Genomic DNA, 21,302 nt, shown 5'->3' on the forward strand with positions numbered 1-21,302 from the left:
TCTCTTCCTGTCTTTTAGGATCTTTTAGGACTGGGATATAGGAAGACAAACAAACAGACAAACAGCACAGACACAATACTAGTACGTCGTACTTGATAAGAAATGAGAAGAATATTTTAATGTCTAGGACTAAGTATACAACATTTAAAAAAGCCTGCAGCATATATTGAGGCCAGTTTTTCATTGACCTCGCGAACTTTGCGTTCTGGAAATCATTAACTCTAGGCACGGATACATATATAGCAGTATCCGCCAGGAATACGGTCAGTCATATCAAGCAATTAGTGTATACAGTCCTTATTCTGTACCCAAATATTTGATGACTGCGTATCTACGTATGCAGGTGGCAAATATAGCCCCTATTCCGGTTAACGTAGTTTGCAGCATGACTGTGTGGAAATATGTGTACTGTTATCGTTATCAGTATCGGCGAGGCCCAGTTTCCCCGTATGGGGCAACCCAGAAGATGTGTAACCGGATATGACGTCATGAGGTGACACGCGAGGTGCTTACGTCGCCCGCTGTGTGTCATGGCAGTCTGGTTAAATATGCATGAATCAATACAAAACGTCTCTTGGAGGGACGTTTTCGCATCCCTTCCCTCAGGAAAGCAGACATAATGACTAAATCTTCATGGTTTATACATGATTCGCAGCGGAAGATTAATATTGGCGAGCTGAAGGCCAAAAAATACCACACGACAAAGACGTCACGAACAGAGATTATCTCTTTTTATCTGGTTACCGTACAAAGAGGATCCACACATCACAACAAAAATACAGACTGATAATTTCGATTTCATCTGTCTGAGTAAAATTCTCCCCATGCCAGACAACAACTAATTTCGTTTTTCCCCCCAAGGAGAGAAAATGTCGATTGTTTCGAAATCAAGAGGCGCAGATGACTAGCGGCATTGTGTTGACAGAAATCTCCGGTAGTCTGCTCAGAAATTCGCACCCTCGTGATTGTACAATGCCAACAAGACTACAACATTTCTCCCGCCGGAAGAAGAATAGAAGTAACAACAGACTCATCAAGTCTAGATGAAGGGACACCTTTTGTCATGGATGTGGCGTGAATGGACAGACGCGGCTTGGGTGAGAGAACAGCCCTCAGTATAACAGGTACACCCTCTCCCGGGGTTATTATGAAAATATCAGGTGACGTAGGCGGTGGTCTTCCTGCGCCGCGATTGGTCGAGGCTTGTTGACCTTCCACACAACCCTCCCACTTCCCCCGTCGGCTGTTATAACATTGTGCGTAACGTTAGTAGTCAGCAGCGCGCCCGAGAGCAGGCGGCTATGTCTTCACTTTCCTGAAAGGAGTCAGAAAATACAGAGGGACTACTTGGAACTGCTCGGAACGTCTACTTTGGAAGGAATCCCCTCTCCTGTCGGATCGTGTTGTTGTATTCTGTGTGCGGACTGCAGGTTTTATTTGTGAAATCATGGACATGAATGTGCGGAGACCCAAACGCCCGGCCAGGACGGCGGAAGACTCTTGCAGCTGCGGCAGCACGCACCCGTGTTCCGGGACGCCGGGCTCCCGGCCCGCCGCGCGCCGCATGCGGATCTCCATTCACCCCACCACTGGTGGGCAATTCGAACTAGACGTACCTTGTCATGAGACTGTAGAGGAACTAAAGCGAAGGATATCCAAACAGCTGAAAGTGGCCAAGGACAGAATTATGTTGCTGCATCGGGACAAGTAAGTACCGTCATATATCTGATCTACACAAGGGTGTATACATAGGGGGGCCACTTTGGCGTAGCTCTAGTTTCTGCTGTGTGTAGACAGTTTCCATGCTTAGTTCCTATTTCCTTCCCCCTCAGACAACTGAAGCGGGGTTCCCTGGACGAGAACGCCGTGTCAGAAGGAAGTAGGATCACGCTGCTGCCGGCCGTGGAGTCCGGCCTGATCGTAAGTACCCCGGTCTGTGTACTCACCCTGGCGCCTGCCAGGAAACAACCCGACACCGCCGCACGGCTAACAATGACACTCACCCGGCCTAAATATTCCAGGTGTTCCCCTTAGCTAACCGGAGATGCCAGATACTTGCAATTGAGATGATATTCTGTGTGCAGAAAGCGTAGATAGGTGTGTTTTGGGTGGTGTAGAAATATGATATCAACGTCACAGTGTAAACCTAATGTCTCCGTGCATGCATTGTATATAGGTTGCCACCCATGGCAATATATCTGGGATAATGAATGGGCCTGGTCTGCATGGCACTCCGTGACACACTGGGTTATGTTTGAACCTTTCTTTCTCTCTCTTTTTTGCAGTCTCAAAGACCAGAACAAACGGTTATGCAGGCCCTGGACAGTTTATCAGAAACACAGGTAAGAACCCCACAACTTGCACACACACATATTACATTATTCTCTGGGTTTTTCTCAGGAATGTTTTTGTGGCGTCCCTGTGGCACAGCCCACTGGGCCCCATGCCATAAGCCCCAAAGCACCAGTCCGGGAGAGGCAGGCTTCATATTAGCTTTCACTCCATTGTGGTCCAGTGTGTATTTTCCCGTGGGCCTGGCAGGGTTGGCTTATTTGTCACGCAGGCCCGCAGTTCTGTGTACATAGTATAGCTCACAAGATAGACTCCAGAGGTACAGTGGTAGATTTTAGGTGTGGGTGGGCACAGACCAAGTCCCGTTTAAAGTTTGCACACATTGGCGCCCCTATGTCTTTCTGTGGTCACTGAAAATCTTGGTGGAATTACACAGTAGGCATTTATTATGAGGTGGATCTATGCACGCAGAGCTGCGTAGCTCAGATCGGTCATTCTTGCCAGGGCGAAGTCCAGAATGTAGGACTATAGGTTAGCACTGGGACGCAGTGACAGGGAATGTTCGCGCGTGGACGGGAGGCTAGAGTAGGGGGTCAAGCCTGCTAAAGTATGCAGCTCTAGATTTGGCAATGCACCGTGATATCGTGTCAGGATGTCCCCTGCCCGGCTTCTCTCAGCTGATCCACGCGCTGGCGTCAGCTGCACTTGAGGATCCATGCATTATTCAGACCACCCTGCCCCTCCCCTCCGGTGGGTCGCGCGATGGGACCGTCCAGGCGGGGGTGCGACATCGCAGGAAGCTTGGCTTATCGGATTGCTGCACACGCCGTGGAAAACTCTGCGGCGGACACAGGGCACGCACAACCACGACCTGCTGCTCAACTTGCAGGAGATTCCCTCCGATTCCTAAATATGGGTGCAAACCTCTCTAAAAATAAAACCCACTTCAACCTACAAAACTGAGTTAGCAAGCATGGGGGTTGTTATAGTCTAGAGTCATCTGCATAGCATCATAGTAGAGGAGACAATCTCAGTCTAATGTTACTGCACAGGTACAAAGTGTCAGTCGTCAGGTACCGATCTGTAAAGTACATCTAGTATCTGAGAACTCTGGGAGGGGTGTCCATACTTGATGAGGTGATAGGCTATGGGACTATTCTTGCATGTCCTCTCTTTCGTCCTAGCTGCCCAGGGGAAATACAAACACGTCGCAATGACAAATCGAGCTCTCCTGGGTTATTCAAATGAAAAGATTTTGTCAGATAAAAGGGCGGTGACAATGCATTCTTTTCTTCTACTTCGTGACAGAAATAGGAGCTGAGACTAAAGTTGTCTTGGTTGCTTGCCCTGAAAGAACCTTTGTGTTTGGGAAGTTTGTGTTTAGGTATGCATGCAGCCGGGGAGTGCTGCAAACAACTGGCGACCCTGTTCCCAACATGGCGAGAGTCCCCTATTTGGGGGGCCAGTAGGGTGTAGAGACGGCTTTCTGTATTGTGATATGCATAGTTGCTTGGGGTGTTACGGTGAGGCCGATTTAACTTGAAGGGAGACAGGCCGCAAGCTGGCGGGAGGGGGAGGGGGGCTGCTTTGTATGGCTTTGCCACTCGTGTCCCCTGGTCAGACATTCATCATAGCGACGGGCAAATCAAAAGAGTCTGGTCAGCATGAAGAGAGTCCTCTGCAACCAGCAGAACGGATCTGCTTAGCCTAAATAAATACTCGAGAAATCTCCTCTCTGTGCTGGCGCGTAACCTCCTATTTATTGTTGACAGCCCCAAGCGAAGCCACGCCAGTCGTCCACGCCACGCTATTGGGTGGGTAGGTTTGATAAGGGGGTAGAATAACCGGGGTAGAGCAGGCCGGGACAGGGCAGGAGCGTGGTTCAGAATGCGTGGCGTCGCTGGGAAAAGCGTCCTGATTATGTACATTGTCCTGAGCTGGCGGGGCAATCATGGTACAGCGATGCAATTGGAAGGTTGGAGTAACCCGAGCTGGAAAGGAGTGCACGTCGAATTGATTGTTCTCACCCTGCCGAACAGTAGCAAGGTCGCCCAGCGGCCAGGGATCCCCCTTTCTGTCCCCCCTAAAACTCTCTCTGTGTTCTCTCTTCAGGGACAAGAAAATTAGACTGAAACATTTCAGACGACACTGTCTGTGCACCACAAAGCCTGTAAGGTCATACGCACGGTCCAACACAACAAACACTCAGGGATCCCCTTTCTGACCCCCTCCCCCAACTCTTTCCTGGCCCCCTTCAGGACGAAAAAAATAAGTAGCTAATAAGTAAGCTAAATCATTTTAGTGTTCTTCTAGATAGCAAAGTCTGTACATCACGGATACTGTGAAGTCGTGAGTCTAGGTTCAAGTCAACTTTACAAAAGCCTCGCCCAGTCTGTCATCTGAGCTTACAGCAGATATCAGCGCAGTTCCTGCCCGGTTTGTTGATACTTCCCGCGCGTCTTGCTTTGGCAATCCAACCCGCTGCCAGCCCGAGGTTACCCCAAGGTTGGGGGTAGGGCCGCACAAAAGGCTGCTATGGCGCGAGACGGGGCTATGTTTGGACCCTGGACGTTTACTGATTACAATAAGTACTGGAGCGAGGCTAAAGATATGCCTTTTTTTCTCGCTGAGACATGTCCTTTCGTCATTCTCATTGTATAGGACATGATTTATAGCTAGTGTGAAATAATGTCGTCATTGTATAGGACAAAGCTGGTGTGAAATAATTTTTCCCTTTTTGTACTGTCAAAAAATGTTGCTGTAGACACTTTTCCGAAAACCGGAAGCCAAGCAACCGCGGGTAACCTCACGATTCTTATGCTGCTATGCACACGTACAGGTAGGGGGTAGGATGTGTGTGTGCGTGGAGGGGGGTTTAGTGTACAATCCAAGCAGAGGTTGGTGGAGGAGATTGTGACCTTCTAACATATGCCCCGTTGTCTATCATACACCACTCTCCATCAAGAGTGAAGAAAACACGCTGTTATTACGGATAATGCGACGTCCCTTCGGTAAGCCGAGATAATAACTTTGCCGGACGGAAACACACCGGAAGACCGGCCGGCCAGGTGATCCCTGAGTGACGGGCTGCCTATTGTTTGGAGCAGGACCCGGGGGTGGACGGCTCAGGGCCGCCCAAATCAGCTGGGCTAGCAGAAATCCATTATAGCCTTTGTACACAATGTTTATTGAGACTCACCCCCGCAAAGGAACAACCTTTCACCCCCCCCCCCCCGAAAAAAGGTACTCGCGTTCTTTGGTCGTACAAAACTAGTGATATTTTTGTCAGGTTTTTAGGGAGCACACAGTACGTCATGCATTTGTATGGGAATACTAGTAGTCTTTATTCATACACACGTAATTCTTTCCCAGTAAATTATGTTTAGCTGATTCGATTTAGTCACGCTTTCGTTATGAACGAAACTGCAGGGAAATTTCTGTGCGAGAGCAACTGATCAACGAAACCAGACTGCGAGCTCAGTTTTCTTTTAGATGTGAGTTTTTAGAATTCCCCAAACGGAGTCACCTTGCCCCCGTTCGATTTGCGAAAACGTTTAGTACCAATGCCTCAGTAATAGCCTGAAATAGTTATAGATCGAAGCCAGGCACGTCACGCATTCAGAACGCCAATGTGGCTGCTGCAGAACATTTTCCATTAGGAGTGAGTGACTGCAAATGTCGTACTTTCAGTCTTCGACCCGTGGCAAATAACGCGGTCGTGAATGGCACAACTTTTCTGATAAATCAAAAAGAGCAAAGTTTGCAGCGCTCGTGAAAGAACGTCGCATATTTGCAGCGGTGTCGTTTATATAAGTGACTGCCTTGCCTTAAAGCATTCCGAAAATGTTAGATTAAGGAATTCAGGTGGACCCAACCCTTTAAAAGCGATATTGAAGCACCGACAAAGCCCTTCAGGGTGGAGACGTTGACCCCACCAAGTAAATGATTGAAAGGAAGGTCAATAGATTGTAGACACTCCTCTTTTTTCCTTGTGAATTTTGGATGAAGCCACAATGGCTCGCGTAGCTCCTCAGTGTGATTTTTGGTGAGTGTTTAGGTTGTCCTTTTGGAAACACCCCTGTGCCTCACACTACAGGCATGTGATGCAAACCAGCTGATCAGCTGTGTTAGCATCACCAAACAGGCGCCTGTGGGCAATGGGATATTTGCGTCTAGCGTGGGGCGTGTATATCCTTTTAGTCCGCAGGACGAGGTCAGGGCTCCAGCTTAGGTAAACCCAACGCGGTCCGGATCCCTGATTTTGGGACATGCCCCCTCCCCTTTCTCCCAAAGTCTGAAATATTACTGCCCTTCAGAAGTCGCCACCTGCATTCTGCAAAACTTGCTACGCCAGGTGAGCAGTTGACAGGCCTGGACACGTCCCCCTGAACAGGGGTGGGGGAGGGCTGCGGCATTCTGTGGGCAGCTGTGCCCTTGTCGGATGATAATCTCTAGCAGGACAAGCTCTATTCAGACAACGTTAATGGCTTTTCCCTGCCCGCGCCCTCAGGATTTGTTGACCGACTGCCCGGGTTGCCAGGCTCGAGAGTTTGCTTTATTAGAGGGTGGAAGAAGAAAAAAAATCATGTCTTTCTCTCCGATCAGCTGTGAAAGTTTTTTGTGTGTTGGTAATGTTGTTGCAGCACAGGAAGTCCCCGTGACTAAGGTTCCGTTTCAGGTGTTTTGGGGAAAGAATGCGGCCGTACGGTGGGGCTTCCGCGAAGGCCCGGGGCATACCTGGGCGCGGGGGAGGGTGGGCCCCGGTGAGTCAGCTGTACCCCAAAATCACGTGCTGAAGGTCCAACAACGCAACCCAAGCGTGTGTGGAGACAGCAACGTTTGTTTCAAACATCCACTTCTCTGGCTATGGCAACCTTTGAAATTGCAGTTCTAGGGCCCCGATATTTTTAGAGGTCGCGACCGTGGAGTAACGTTAACATCTGTCGAGTTGTAGTGTGCCACAGTGCTTCAGATCGCACATTCTTTTGAAACATTCTCTTTTACCAAAGAACCGTCTGTTCGACGGACATAACACGACGTTGTTACAGAACTACACCCCCATTCGTCACGATACTTATCCCTGCAACCCCCTCCCCACTCACAAATCGTAAAGAGAGGGTCAGACTAGGGTGAACTCACAAACAAAAGCTTCAGCTAGAAACGCGAGGGGTCGATGTTGGGGGCATCTGCATGCAATATTCCGGCATGGTCCCCCAGCCGCAAGACATTTGTTTTCTTTCCCACAAACGCTGTTTTCTATTCAAACGGTGTATAAGATTGACGGCTGCCACTATTTGATCCACAGCGAGCTGTCGTCTCCAGGGAATGGTGTAAAACTTTGCGGCTGAGCTTTCATGTCAAATATGGACTGCACAACCAAATATGGGGGCATAATTGATAATAACCCGTCTCTTTCTGTGGGTAGAACAGCTGACGTTGCCCATTCTTTGCATCTTTTTTCGGTTCGAGTTAACAATGAGCTCGCACTGCAATGGTAATTGACTATGCTAGCTCCCCGGGGAGGGTAATCCCAGAACTGTGCTTACAACAATTATTTTTGCGTGGGAGGAACTGAGGCCCTAAGCCCCGCCTTCTGTTCTAGCAGGCTCGGGGTGACACCCGAAACTTGTGAAAACTCGGCAATTTGCGGCAATTCGACAACCGTGTCTAGACACGTCACAGTGTGAAAGGGGAGGTGCAATTGTAATCGTGTTGATTTTAAACAGTCGGGCAAAATTATCTCCGTATAGGGCATGTCCAAACGCGCATGTAATATGTTTAGAAACACTCTGTATGGGCACATCTTTTTACTACAGTTCTGTACATAGAGGAAAGACTTTTATTTCTTTTCCTTTACATAATTCAGTCTAAATGTATTATATTTGAATGAAAGCAACATATGTCTGCGAGCCCTGTGGTTGACCTCTTAGGTCATCTGCATATGCAGCACAGCCGTGAGAACGCTCGTTTGAACCAGCCGAATCGGCGCTCGCACGCTAAAATATTAAAATATGGACCACCAAACTTTCCTCGTTTTATCTCTCTCTCTTATCTATAAATAGTATTAATATCCCGTGGTCGTGTTAATCCGTCAAAAATGGATTTTCGTCGCGCATTGAAGTGAGTCCACACTGAAGTGTTTCAGTCGCTTTTTATCTAGATCTGGTCCCGTGAGACGACACTATTACAGCTACCCCCTCCCCACCCTAAACAGGAACAAAACGAGAGGAAGAAGGTGTTAGAAACAATGGCTTTTGCACCGGAGAGCAACAATGGAGCTTACACAGATCGGAACGGGAAACCCCACAGTAAATAGTCTGCATACAATTAAAAAAGCGAACCATTTTGCAACATCGTGTGTGCATCACAAAGAAAATCTGGAGAGTTTCACACCCTTGGAGCTTTACTATGTCAATGCGCAGATGCCACGATTGCCAGCCTTGTCCGGGCGGATTATTGCAAGCAGCCGCCCCGCAAAATTGTGCAAACAAACCCGTCTACCATTCGTGTTCTCAAGGGGAACGATTTGAGATCCTAGCTAGCCAGATCCCATGCTCAAAACCCGGCGAAGAAAAACAAAATTGCTCCAGGGTAACGTGCATATGAAAGACAGCAATTTGCCGGCATAATCACACACTCATTACCGGGAGAAACTGACCGTGTTTCTCGCGACCAAGGTCCACGCAGGGCCGCTGTTCAGTAGAGTCAACACCGAGGGCGTTCTCTCAAACATTGCCGAGAATGTTTGCCTACTTCGACAGGTCGGCAGGGGGACCAGCCCCCGGCATTGATCAAATATATTTTCCTCACTCCACATTGATTGATGGAAAGTTCACAGGCAACTCTTTTGTATATAGGAGGACGTATTTGTGTTGTATCGTGTTTGCACCCATTTTTCACATGATGCATACCATGCCAATGATGCCATAGTAGCCCCAGACTTAAATAGAAAGAACTTCCTCCTAGTATCACACACTACAATGTGTTGAACGATTTAGGAAAACTTCAATGTTGGGGACCGACCCTGGATCGTGTTAGCACTGTTACGTTTAAAGTTGAAGGCTGCCCCAATACAAACAACCCTTGCAAGAACGGAAATGTCTGACTTTCTGTGATTTGCCTGAGTCGGTAACTGCAATTTCTCATGATGAAAAATGGTATAAATTGACGGTGTTATTCCACATAGGGATGGCTTCCTCTGCAGAGTACTCAGTACTAAGATAAATGGGAACAAACTACCTGAATGGGAGCTGGGACGCCATCTTGTCCTTGGGGGTGGTCTAGTTGAGTGTTTTGCCTTTGTGCAAGACAAGCAAAGCTGCATGTACAGTCTACAGATAACCTTGTATTGTCTAGAGTACTGTAGCACCCATGAGGCTGACGTGGGGGACAAGCAATTGCGTCTGTATTAATATTTTCCATCACTCCCCATATGCTCATTACTGGTCTGCCCTAAGCCCAATTTCAGATATATAGGCTAAATGCATGGCTAAATGCATTTTGCAAGAAAGCTCTTTTGGGATGCGGTACATTTGATGCATTCTAGGTAGATAGGAGTAAGCTGGAACTGCAAGATATTTATATCCTGCTCCATGATTGTAGCATTTTTGTTGTACAAAATGTTACAATGCAGTCAGGATATTATCATGCAATGTATAGCAGCCTGTAATGGCTAGGGCAGTAACAACTTGTTGGATAAAAAGGCCAGGAAATGGCCGTGGAAATTTTTATTACAACCACTGGACGGGCACAAAGCGGCGGCCTACAGCCGTACAGGGAAATCTGACTGCCCTTTTGACTTCTAGTTCAAAGCATGGCCCTGGCACAGCTACAAAGTCTAGCACAAGCTGCGCTTCCGGTCGCCCGGCAAATGCAAATGACTCCTATCTGAGAAAACCCTCCTACTGGAAAATACTCCTTTGGGCTTCCCTCACTTGAGTCATCATCTGAAGCCGGGTTGCCCCCAAAGTAATACCATCCAGTAGGAGGAGACTGTAATCTTGAATAAGTTCCCCATTACTGTACGCCAGTTGGATGTCCATAAAAGGGCATCGGCAGCTTGGAAATCCCTCCACATCTCATGAAAGGCAGTGTAGATTTATTTTGGGAAGAACTGGGGGCGCCGAATGATCAGTTTTACTAGCTTCTAGTCACGGAGAGGAGCATTCAGCTGCTGGAAACAGATAACTGGTCATTTGTTAAACGTGAACATGGGGCGGTAGGGGGTACCCACCTGTTATCGAGTAGTGTTGTGCTTCTGTACTGTAGCATCATCACATAACATCTTCAGGGCTATCCTGGAAATATATCTAGTCTCCAACGGACCCCTTTGCACCAAATAATAGAAATTTGCCACATAAGGGCCATTGTCATATTTGGCCAATTTCTATGTATTTTTAACTCCCTGAAAGGAGCCTGAGGGAGACTAGGGAAAATGGGTCATGTCATAACTAGGCTATACTGCATCATGTCACGTGTCAAAGCAATGCACCAGAAACACTGTAGCTAGGTCGTTAACGAAGAAGACACATGGATAGATCACAGCTAAAAATCATGCAAGTGAACCAGAAACTGAATGTATTGATACTGATAAGAGATGTTACTCACGTGCACTCCAGTAACCTGCAAATTCGGAATATAGTATATGATAATGTTTGCCGCTCGTTTGTATAACATAATAGTACCATACCATATATGGCTACACAGTGCTGACCGTTGTTTCTCTGTTGATCCTGTCCAGGTGAATGATTTCCTGTCCGGCCGGTCTCCCCTGACCCTGGCGCTGAGAGTCGGCGACCACATGATGTTCGTGCAGCTGCAGCTCGCGGCCCACCAGATCCCCGCCAGCCACCAGCCGGCCAATCAGGGAGCAGCCTACAAACGTTTCGCAACAACCAATAGCAAATCCTCCTCCTTCAGCTCTGCTGCTGCTACGGCCAAGTCGACGACCACTGCCACGCCGCTGTCATCCCGCCACCATCCGTCCAAATCGTTCACATCCTCAGCATCATCATCCTCTTCTTCTTCTTCATCAACAACATCATCAACATCAACATCTTCTTCATCATCTTCTGCATCACAACAGGTACATACAAACTTGATCCAATCCAATGGCTTTGTTTAGCTTTAGTTTGATAGCTCATATTGCTTTGCAAAGAATACTTTCATTACCAGTAAACTAATCACCCACATTTTCATTTGCAGAAGTCATCTTCCTCCTCGAAGCAGGGTGCATTCATTGAGAGCATCAAGAACCATGGACCAGGCATCTACTCAGGGACATTTTCTGGTGAGTTCATCTCTTATAAGATTTCAACCAAATCCTATAACATCATTCTTGGTGCTATTGGAAATTTACCTTTACCCTTACCTGACCTAGTTCCATCTCATGCCTGACAGCTGGGGACTGAAGAAGTGGCATCCAGTATCCTCTTCCATTTCCTCTGGCTCTGTGAGAGCACTCTGCTAGTGGTAATTTTGCCCATCCAGTCTCGGATGTCATCACACCACCTCCTTGTCTGCCATTGATGGTGGCCCTTGTAATATGTGAGTGGTGACTGGAAAAGCAGAAACAGCATATTTAGTGAACTAGATCTAACATCTCATGTCCTTCTTCACAGGCACATTGAGTCCTTCCCTTCAAGATGACCAGGGTAGGCCCCGGAGAGACATCAACACCATCTTGCACATCCTCAACGACCTCCTGGGAGCGACGCAGCGGTTTTCCTTCGGACCTGGCGGCACTCTGTCCAGTGACCCCCCAGCACCGGAGACGACAACTACCACCAGACCTCGCACACCAACGCCACCTCCCCCTCCCCGCAGTCCTGGTAAGATACAGCATTTATCTAAGCTACTACAAGGAAAGAACAATCATTTTACTGCAGGGTGATCTCCAAGTAGATGTTGTGGTAGCTTGTTCTGTTCACTGAATGGCTGGCCAAGTGTTGGCAGCTGTCAGAGAAGCTAAAGCCAGGCAGTCAGAACATGTTACCATGACATCTGCTTGGAGAATACTGTAGGGTTAGACAGAAAGCTAAGACAGCCAACACAGCCCTCAACATCTGTTGAAAACGTCATTCCACACCTCTACATGTATTACTGAAAGCAGGCTATGCAATCAGTCTTAGCTGCAAGACTGGTGACTACCCCTCACAAATTTCCCCATTCAATTTCACCTGGAGTTGGTGGGGGGCACATGGAGGTTTAGGTCAGTGCTCTCTGGAAATTGCAAAAACATAGCTGAAGTCTGTTATCTCCTCTTTTCCCCCGCATTCCATTCATAGGGTTTCCTCCATCTATCAGTGAGGTATAACTCTGTACCGAGAGGTCAGTTTGCTGATCTATGTGCAAATCATATCAAACCTGCACACATGGGTGCCCTTGGCAGGTGCTCAAGTTCCGGGGCAGGGTAGAACTGAAAATGAGGGAAAATCTTAGAAGATGAGACGTTATCTTCTGGTCCTTCAGGTCATTTGTCATCTCGGCTTTGTTGGATGATACAAAGGCTGCTCATTATCAGACTGGATAATTTACGTGGCTTCCCATTGCCTCCATGCATTCATCATAATCCAGCTGTGCCATCATAACAGCTCTGCTGAATATGTAAGGACAAGTGGGTCAAGCCATGGTTTGATCAATCCTGCTTCTCAATTTTCCTCTTTTTCTTGGAAATATACTTGCTCCCACACCCTGACTCCTTGGGGGGCTTCAAAACTAGCAAAAGTTGGCCAAATAGGGAGAATCATATGCCAGAAAAATGAGCAGAGTTTCATGCTTGCAACCAACATGTAGCTTGTCATGGCAAATTATTCAGCCTAATTTTTACTACTTTTCAGCAACCCAAAAAGTCTGAGCAGCAGCCCTGCAGACAATATTCGCTCTCGCTCCCCTCCATTCTGGGACTGTGAGTTTTTGGCATTCAGCACTCATGCTGATGAAGTCATGGGGTTGCTCCTGAGCCCCCAGTGGAAATAGGCAGCCATAAACAGTGCTCAACCCCATCCACCCACGCTGCTCGCTCATTCATTCACAGCGCTAAGCTGGCCCCATCTCACGATCACAGGGAATATCACCGGGCCCAAAATAGATCTGCGGCTGGTGCTCATGACTCTGAACATACATTACCTTTAAGATGCGGAGCTGGAGCCTGAATGGCTCCTTCCGCCCACGCTTTCCATTCATGCTGCCATCTCATTCAATCAGGGTATGCCCAGGAATAGGCAGAGGAGATCCGTCTTAAAACACGGGCCTGAGCGGTGGTCTGTAAATCCCTCACCCTCCCACGTTCACCGAGAACCAGGAATGACAACTTTGGTAGAGGAAGTTCCCCAAAATAGAAGCAAAATTCCACCTGATTTCCTCTGTGTTGTTGGCTAAAGCTCGTGGGGGAATAGTCAATGAGAAATGGAAATCCACAACCCGAGAACCGGAAGTACGGTACCCGAAATAGAAGCAGAAACCCCCATGACTTGCACAATGATTTTGGCAAAAGTTTGTGATAAGCTCATGCAGGTACATTGAAAATGATCTGTATTAATTTTAATTTTGATGGATTGACGCAGTGTTTTGTGTAAGTACAGGGGCACAAAAGGGTGAAATTTCTATAAGATGTGTCGCGACCTGTTTTGTCAACCCCGATGAAGAAAAGGCATAGTCCCTGTGCACAACAGATTAGTGTAGACACATCAAATCAGCTTAGAAAATATCTTGAGAGTGGTTTTATGTTCGTACTCTTGATAGGATAGCACCTGAGTCCAGAGTCTGATATTTCATCCTCCCCTGCAAGGATCAGCAACAAAGTATGAGAAGCCTGCCAGTGCTTTTAGCTGTGCTGCCATTTATCATGTATATATATATATATTCCTGAAACAGCACTACTCTGGGCTGGAACACGGGGGCCTCCGCACACGCCGCTATGAATGAAAGTTCTTTCCTTGTAGGGCATTAGTTGCAGCGCAGCGCTTGCCTTATATGGTAATGTTGCAGCGGGGTATGATGGTGAGAATGTCAAATGAGGGCCGCTCGCTGGTGCAAGTGCCCAGAAGGGTACCTAGGGATATAACATGCAGATACTTCTTCATGAAAGGGGTGCTTGCAGTGGAAAACGTTAATGTTACGGGCTGATGCCATCAAAGAGTTGAAGTTACCTGAAGATTGTTTACCACACAGAGAAGATACATGTATGTGCCACTGGAAGCAAAACCCTTCATGTATTCTGTAGAGGGCTAGCTAGGAAATAACAATCTGATTAAACCCAAGATTTAGCATCATCCGGCTACCTATAAAATTACAATAATATGATTAGCACAAGATTTTTCTTACATTTTTTACAACAAAAACTGTTATGACAGCGTGAGTTTGGAATGGCAGATTAAATTCATAATCATTTTGGTTACACATTGTGAACAGCAGCAATAATTCTCAGCTAGCTTTGAGCATAATAGGAAATAAGCCTCGGGGTGGCATGGCTGTCAACAGGATAGACATTCAGCTCTGTCAACAATGCATGATGTAACCCTGTACATACACTTCCTGCGGATGTTTTACTGCGTACTGTTGACAATTCCCAGCGACAAAGGAAGGACAAATTTGGCTCGCAAATGCCCTGTCCATGGTGGCTTTGATTGAATAAATGTCCCAATGATGAATAGCAGCCAGCGACTGTGGGGGTCACTGTTTTCAGTGCCAGACATACATATGAAAACCCTGAGAGGCCCAGGAACCCCCCTCCCATGACAAGAAAATTTCACATTTGACATATTCAAAAGCCTGCAGTATTTTGTCTCTTCAATTTCCAGTGATTGACTGAGTAGAGTATATCTTGCTGTGTTGGTTGGCTGTGTTGGGTTGTCAGAGAATTCCAGCTATGTTAGGCTGGACAGGGAAGGATTGTAGTGGGTTGGGTTGGGTGCGTTGTGCTTTACATTCTGACATTGATTGATGGTGAATACAACATTGAAGCACAAATGTGATAATAACATGTGCTTCTCCCGTGTGTTTTCCTACAGCTGAGATGAGCGCAGCACGGATGGACGAGGAGAATCGTGCGACGAGAGGGAAGGTCGAGCAGCTCCAGCTCCTCATGCAGCAGACACGACTGCGCCGTAAGGCCCGCCGGGAGCAGCGCACGCCCTACTGGACCAGCGGGAGGAAATCCTCGCGGACGGACAGTACGGGCAGCAGTAGTAGCGACTCCGGCGCGTCTGTGGACATGGACATTGAGAGCTCCGTGGCCGCGTCCGACAGCAACGGCTACCCCAAGATCAACCCGGAATACGTCTTCGCTTGAACGACACATCAAACTGTTTGACGTTTTCTTGACTGGCTTGACCCGAGTTGGTTGCAATCCTTGCCTGACAACTCAAGTTGATGCCATTGGGTGTTGCTTGCCTGCAATTCAAACTTGAACTGTTGACCTTAGGGTCAAGGTCACTTGGTGAGTGAGGTTTAAAGGGCTGTGGCATTGTGGTTACTGAGCAAGTCCCTTTGCACTGCACTAGGTGGGTGATAAAAACCACTAACAGATAACGCAGTATATGGCCTCTAGTCTTGGGGTGGATCGAATTAATGGACCAATTGACTTTTGTGTGGTATGATGACGTTTTAGTCAGAGATGGGGTGTGAGCTAGTTTGAGGTTTACCTTTAGTGAGGTTGGTAGCGTGGCGGTCTCAGCCCCCTTGTACTAGTGCTTGTTGTAGAAGTTGTGAGTATAATAGGCAATGCATTCTGACACTGATAACAAGAATCGTTGCTTGACATTTGCAATGTTCCCAGTCCCATGTGGCTATATCAGCCGACTGTGGCTACTAATGAAGACTTAAACCCTGGCCTTGCGCTAGGTCGTTACCATGGATAGAAATAACTGGAAAATACATCATGGACGACATGCAAATGTACATACTTACCCAGAATCCACTGTGTATCTTGTCACTTGTCAGTTTTTGCTGGCTACCTCTCTAATGTTTGCTGTAATTAGCCCTGCAGATCAGAAACAAACTGCCTGTTAGTTAACTAAATCCTGAATTAACCCAGTTTGTACAAAGTTTATGTCCTGGTACTTTCTGTTCTGTAACCTGTATAATGTTATGACTTAACATTTTTTTTGGTATGTCACTCTGTTTATGCTTTCTTCTGCATACATTTGTGTATTGCTATAATGTCAAAACACAGTGATCCTCAATTATTATTATTATTTATCAGGAATACAACTCATGCTGCATTACAGAAAACTATCAAATCATGTCTTCATCCTGACTGTTGTACTTACTTGTACAAACACCTCCACTGCCTACTTTTGAAAATACCTCCTCTTGAAAGAGAAATAAAAGACTTCCTGATACCACCATAGATGTTTTGGACGACTCCTAACCTACTCTTGGGAAAAGTTAGAACATACAGCACATATATGGACTGAATGTAGTAGAATTTGTAGTACCTGTTAGACTAGAAGTGGCATCTTGTAGGGGGAGGGGATAGCACTCTAAACTTTATATCCCACAATTGAAATATTGATATCTCCGATATCTGACAAACAAAAAGGCACAGCTAACAGTGTTCTAAGGTCCATCACTTTTTGTCTTTATTTGTGGGGATAAAGCATATTTTACATCAATTCAGTTAGGTAGATGCATCTCACCATGTGAGAATTTCCATTTCTTCATCTCAGAAGAAGAAACAAACAGTTGGCACTAACTACTACAGGTTTAGAGTGCTGAAGTCCCCCCCTCCTTTAGAAATGCCACTTGGTACCTCTCGACCTAATCCAGTCATTGTAGACCTGACCTTCGCAGGTTTAGGTAAAATCCTTGCTAACCTACTCCGCACACAGTATGTCTGTCACGGGCACCAGCTTCAGCTTACAAGTTGAGGCACTAAACAGTGTTATTCTGTCAGTAGCGACCAGCCATGCAACAGATGTGAATGTCAAGAGCATCGCCCCCTCCCCTTGTATTCTAACAAGTTTTAATATTGAGAACGTTCATGATTCATAAAACTTTTTAAATTGTACGCTTTTCCGTTGCCCTGAGGTATGCTACAATTTGCCTTGGCTTTCTCTTTAGTTCCTCATGAGTGCAACATTGAAATCAGTGACGCAGGTTTCCAGGCTGTAACATCCTTCTATTAGCCCGATGACCCAGAGTGGTATTTATACATCTACTGCATAGCTGGTCGCCCCGTACAACAGTTGTAAATGATACGTAATAAAACTACAATCCAATGTACATATCACAACTCCCAATTGTAAATAGGTACATACTCTCCTTAGGTAGGTTGGAATTCAGAACTGTTGCCTGGACTGGCATTCTATGGACTGTGTAACTGAAGGCTTGAATTTTGTTGGGTCAAACCAAATGAAGGGTTTGATTATTGAAACAGAACGTCATCTATGACAGTTAATCTATGTCAAAGTAATGACAATAGTAATTGTATTGATAGAATGTACGTGTTAGAATAGCTGGAAGGACAATTCTCCTGTACATGTGTTATACATAGTATGTATTATATATAAACAATTTACGTATGTGTGTGGACTGCATGCTAGACAGGTATTGAGTAGGGAAGAACCAAGTATTTTTGGTGAGATTTTTTCCGTGTATTTGCACATTGTATGATATGCAATTTCATGTGTGATGATCATGGAATATACTTCAGTGGCAGTACTATATGATTCAGTCAACTTCTCTTTCTATCTGTGTATGTTTTGGTGTCATAAATGAACTTTTCTTGCCAATGCTGTGTGAAAGCTGGATGGTGTAATGTCGCAATTTCATGCCAGTTGTGGAATACTTGTCCCGGAGAGGACGCTTCAACATTCAATAAAAATTCCAACAGAAATGGTTGAAATCATGAACATCAACTTGTCATGGTGTTTTTTTATTACCCACAGTGGTTGATATAGGTAGGGTAGAAAAAAATGTTTAATGCATATATAACAAAATATTAAAAGTCATGGCATATGTAGAATACTAGCAAAATATAGTACCTAATTCACAAATACATAGTTTCATATGATTGATACTAGTAAGTCAATAAAAACTGGGTTCTTTGCTACACAACTAAGGACAGTAACTAGTGGAAAGGTTACCAAAAAATTGGAAGCTAAAATCATTTGGTGGTCTCTAGACCCTTAGTCATGTGGTAGACAGTAGGTTAGGACCACTACACAGTTCAAGAGCCAACTGCAATTGTTCTGCACCAAAGATGGTTGGGCTTAATTTACAGTTAACTCAGGCTACATGAAGTATTTATGTGAAGTTGGAAAGGTGTGTAGAGCCCCGGAAGGTGAGGGTGGTGGGGGGTAGGTGTGTCTGCGTGGGGGAGGGGGGTGTCTCCCTTTGCCCTCCAGCGATTTGGACGCTTCCAGTTCAACACACATGTACCATGCAAACGAAATGCATTTCCTGTCACTCTGACATGGCTAAATACACGATATCTAAGGGTGACCCCAAGAATTCACCAAGAATTCAAGACATTTCTAGCCTGGTGGAAAACCCTATTGCCTTATAAGGAGTATTTCATTTAATTTAAAGGGGAGCATTACATGCCCTGTATCTGTACCCCCTCCAGTCTTAAAAAGGAATATGCCAGAAGGTGACTCCATTTCAATACATTTCTAGCTAGGTGGAAAAAGCCTATTTCCTTATCAGTAATATTTCATTGAATTTGGAGGGGAGCATTAGACTCTACAAATGCAAATTTTCCTCACATGTGAAACTGCTACCCCCTCCAGTTTTAAAGTGGAATATGCTATATAATAAAAACTGTATATATACAGCATAGGACAACTCAAGTGATATTCAATCCTGGCGTTTTGCCAGTTTTTCTCAGGGAACAGTTGGGTTGGAGAGGATTAAAAAATAATTATATGGCCCTCCGTGAAGAGAGCATGTTGTGCATTTGTAAATGATAGCAACGAGAGGATTGCATTACAATTAACAGTCCGGGTTTATACCCATACATTGAAATTCTAGTCAACAATTTGCCACCCACACAAAAATTAACACAAAGACTTGTCCAGGTCTCAGACAACTGCGAGCATATTTTGAATACCTTGATGTTATTAAACTAGAATGATTCAGCTATATCATAGTTATGTAGGTGTAGCCGAGGGTCCGGATGCTTCCTCGTAGGACACACCTATCATGTAGTCAGTCAAGCGTAACTAAAAACTGCACTGACAATAGGCTGAATCAAAGTGAACATAAATCATGCCTGGACTGCTAATAATTATATGTTTAACATGTTTAAATACAGTATCAACATGCAGGTATACATTTGAACTGGTTACACCTCACAATGTAACACATTGAAACACGAAATCTTGCGATCAGGCCATATCAATTTGATTTGTTGGTTCTCGGTAATAAGGCGTGCTTGGCTAAATAAATTCTTGGTGACTGTCATTTCAAGATAATGCATAATCTTCTGTCACTTGATGACTAATGACTGATTGTTTTTTTTTTGTGTGGTTTTGAGAAACAAGTAAAAACTTGGCCCAGCCTTAATAAGTTGGAGTGGCTGTGTAATCTTATTTCACCTGGGGAGAGCTCAGATCTTTCTACAGAACAATACTGAAGGGAAGTCTTGATGAAAGAGGGAACCTTTGGGAAAATTGACCCAAACAAGGGACAATCCATTATAATCTCACCAGGGATCATATCAAAGGGACAATCCATTATAACTTCACCAGGGATCATATCAAAGGGACAATCCATTATAATCTCACCAGGGATCATATCAAAGGGACAATGCATTATACTAGTAACTTCACCAGGGATCATATCAAAGGGACAATGCATTAGAACTTTACCAGGGACCATGTCAAAGGGACAATACATTATAACCAACAAAAATTTTGTCATGAGTGGCGAAATGCCGTGAAATGCCGGAAAAACAGACGCTGGCTAAAATACCGAGTTGAGAACACCTTGGTCCAACCAACAAGAGAATCCATCAGTCAATTGAACACCCACTTTACAGACATTTTCTTTCTAATTTTCCGCTGACCCTTTTCACATTTGACTTCACGCTTACATCAAATGTCAGTCGCTCGGTTACTGATGTCATAAGGATACTCCAGGCCATTTACCTTTGAATACCTGTCTGTCTGCCACCTTTGACAGTGTGAAACAAAGGTTTTGCTTCTTAACTCTGTACTTTTGTATCACATTTGTGCTGCACTTGTTAAATTCATTGACGGTCAAAAAAGAATTCAGTCAAAATCAAGGTGCTGAAGAAACAAGTGATTGTACTAGATGAGCCAAGTACGTAATAGACTAGTATTATCTGTTGTGACCCAGGCTTTAGCCCACTGGTGGTGACCTTTCCTTGATGCTTAACCTACTGTGCCATGATCTTTCAGTAGAAGTGTTACAAAACATCTTACAGCCCACATTCAAATGTCATAAAATAATCCAAGATACCACACCAGGGCTGTACCATTGTGTGAGCTGGGGAGGGTCAGGTTCACAAAGGGGAAGGGAAGGGCGTACTGTAAAATCTTGAAATATTTGTGGTATTTTTGTGTGCATGGCTTTCACGGTCACTTTTGTACCATGAACTTATCATTACCTTGGACAAATAATTTGCCAACTTTCCTTTTTCTTCCCCTGCTGCCACCACAAACATATAGTTCTGCAAACTTTTGCCATCTTGGCCTGTTTAAGACACTTGTGAGGTTATTTGAGGGCGAAATTTTACACATTTAATTGTGCATGCTTTTTGCACACGCATACTTCGAAAGTAGCAGACTGTGTATAATTCCTTTCATAGAATCATTGTCTGTGACTGCATTGTGAACGACAAGTCGGCAGCCTAAGTCTAGATCTATATGGGCTCTACCAACAATACATAAGCTGTGATGTCGTGCAAAAACACTTAAGGTTAGATCACAAGGAAAGCATCGATAATAAGCATAGTCTTTGCATCATTGTTGTCATCATTCAAAAATGGGGGCCCGCATTTTGTGAAGGTGTAATTATCTATTTTGATTTCATGTAACTCGTAA

At 45.4% G+C, this 21,302-nt stretch overlaps 1 protein-coding gene across 1 annotated transcript; it reads left to right on the top strand.

The window, feature by feature from the left end:
* The first annotated feature begins 767 nt into the window (after positions 1-767).
* LOC109486235 (midnolin-like) lies at positions 768-18,146 on the top strand. The gene is made up of 7 exons (XM_019789966.1): positions 768-1,707; positions 1,833-1,920; positions 2,286-2,342; positions 11,033-11,377; positions 11,497-11,581; positions 11,913-12,122; positions 15,303-18,146. The coding sequence occupies exons 1-7, from the start codon at positions 1,448-1,450 to the stop codon at positions 15,581-15,583; spliced, it is 1,326 nt and encodes a 441-aa protein (XP_019645525.1). The 5' UTR covers positions 768-1,447; the 3' UTR covers positions 15,584-18,146.
* The last annotated feature ends 3,156 nt before the right edge of the window (positions 18,147-21,302 follow it).

This window comes from Branchiostoma belcheri, unplaced genomic scaffold, assembly GCF_001625305.1.
Source record: "Branchiostoma belcheri isolate BF01 breed outbred unplaced genomic scaffold, Haploidv18h27 scaffold8, whole genome shotgun sequence".
NCBI lineage: Eukaryota > Metazoa > Chordata > Leptocardii > Amphioxiformes > Branchiostomatidae > Branchiostoma > Branchiostoma belcheri.

Excerpts from the sequence above, each read along its gene's own strand:
- LOC109486235 (XM_019789966.1), top strand. The coding sequence starts at position 1,448 with ATGGACATGAATGTGCGGAGACCCAAACGCCCGGCCAGGACGGCGGAA. Across the intron at positions 1,921-2,285 it reads CCGTGGAGTCCGGCCTGATC|TCTCAAAGACCAGAACAAAC; the intron begins GTAAGTACCCCG and ends TCTTTTTTGCAG. Across the intron at positions 12,123-15,302 it reads TCCCCCTCCCCGCAGTCCTG|CTGAGATGAGCGCAGCACGG; the intron begins GTAAGATACAGC and ends GTTTTCCTACAG.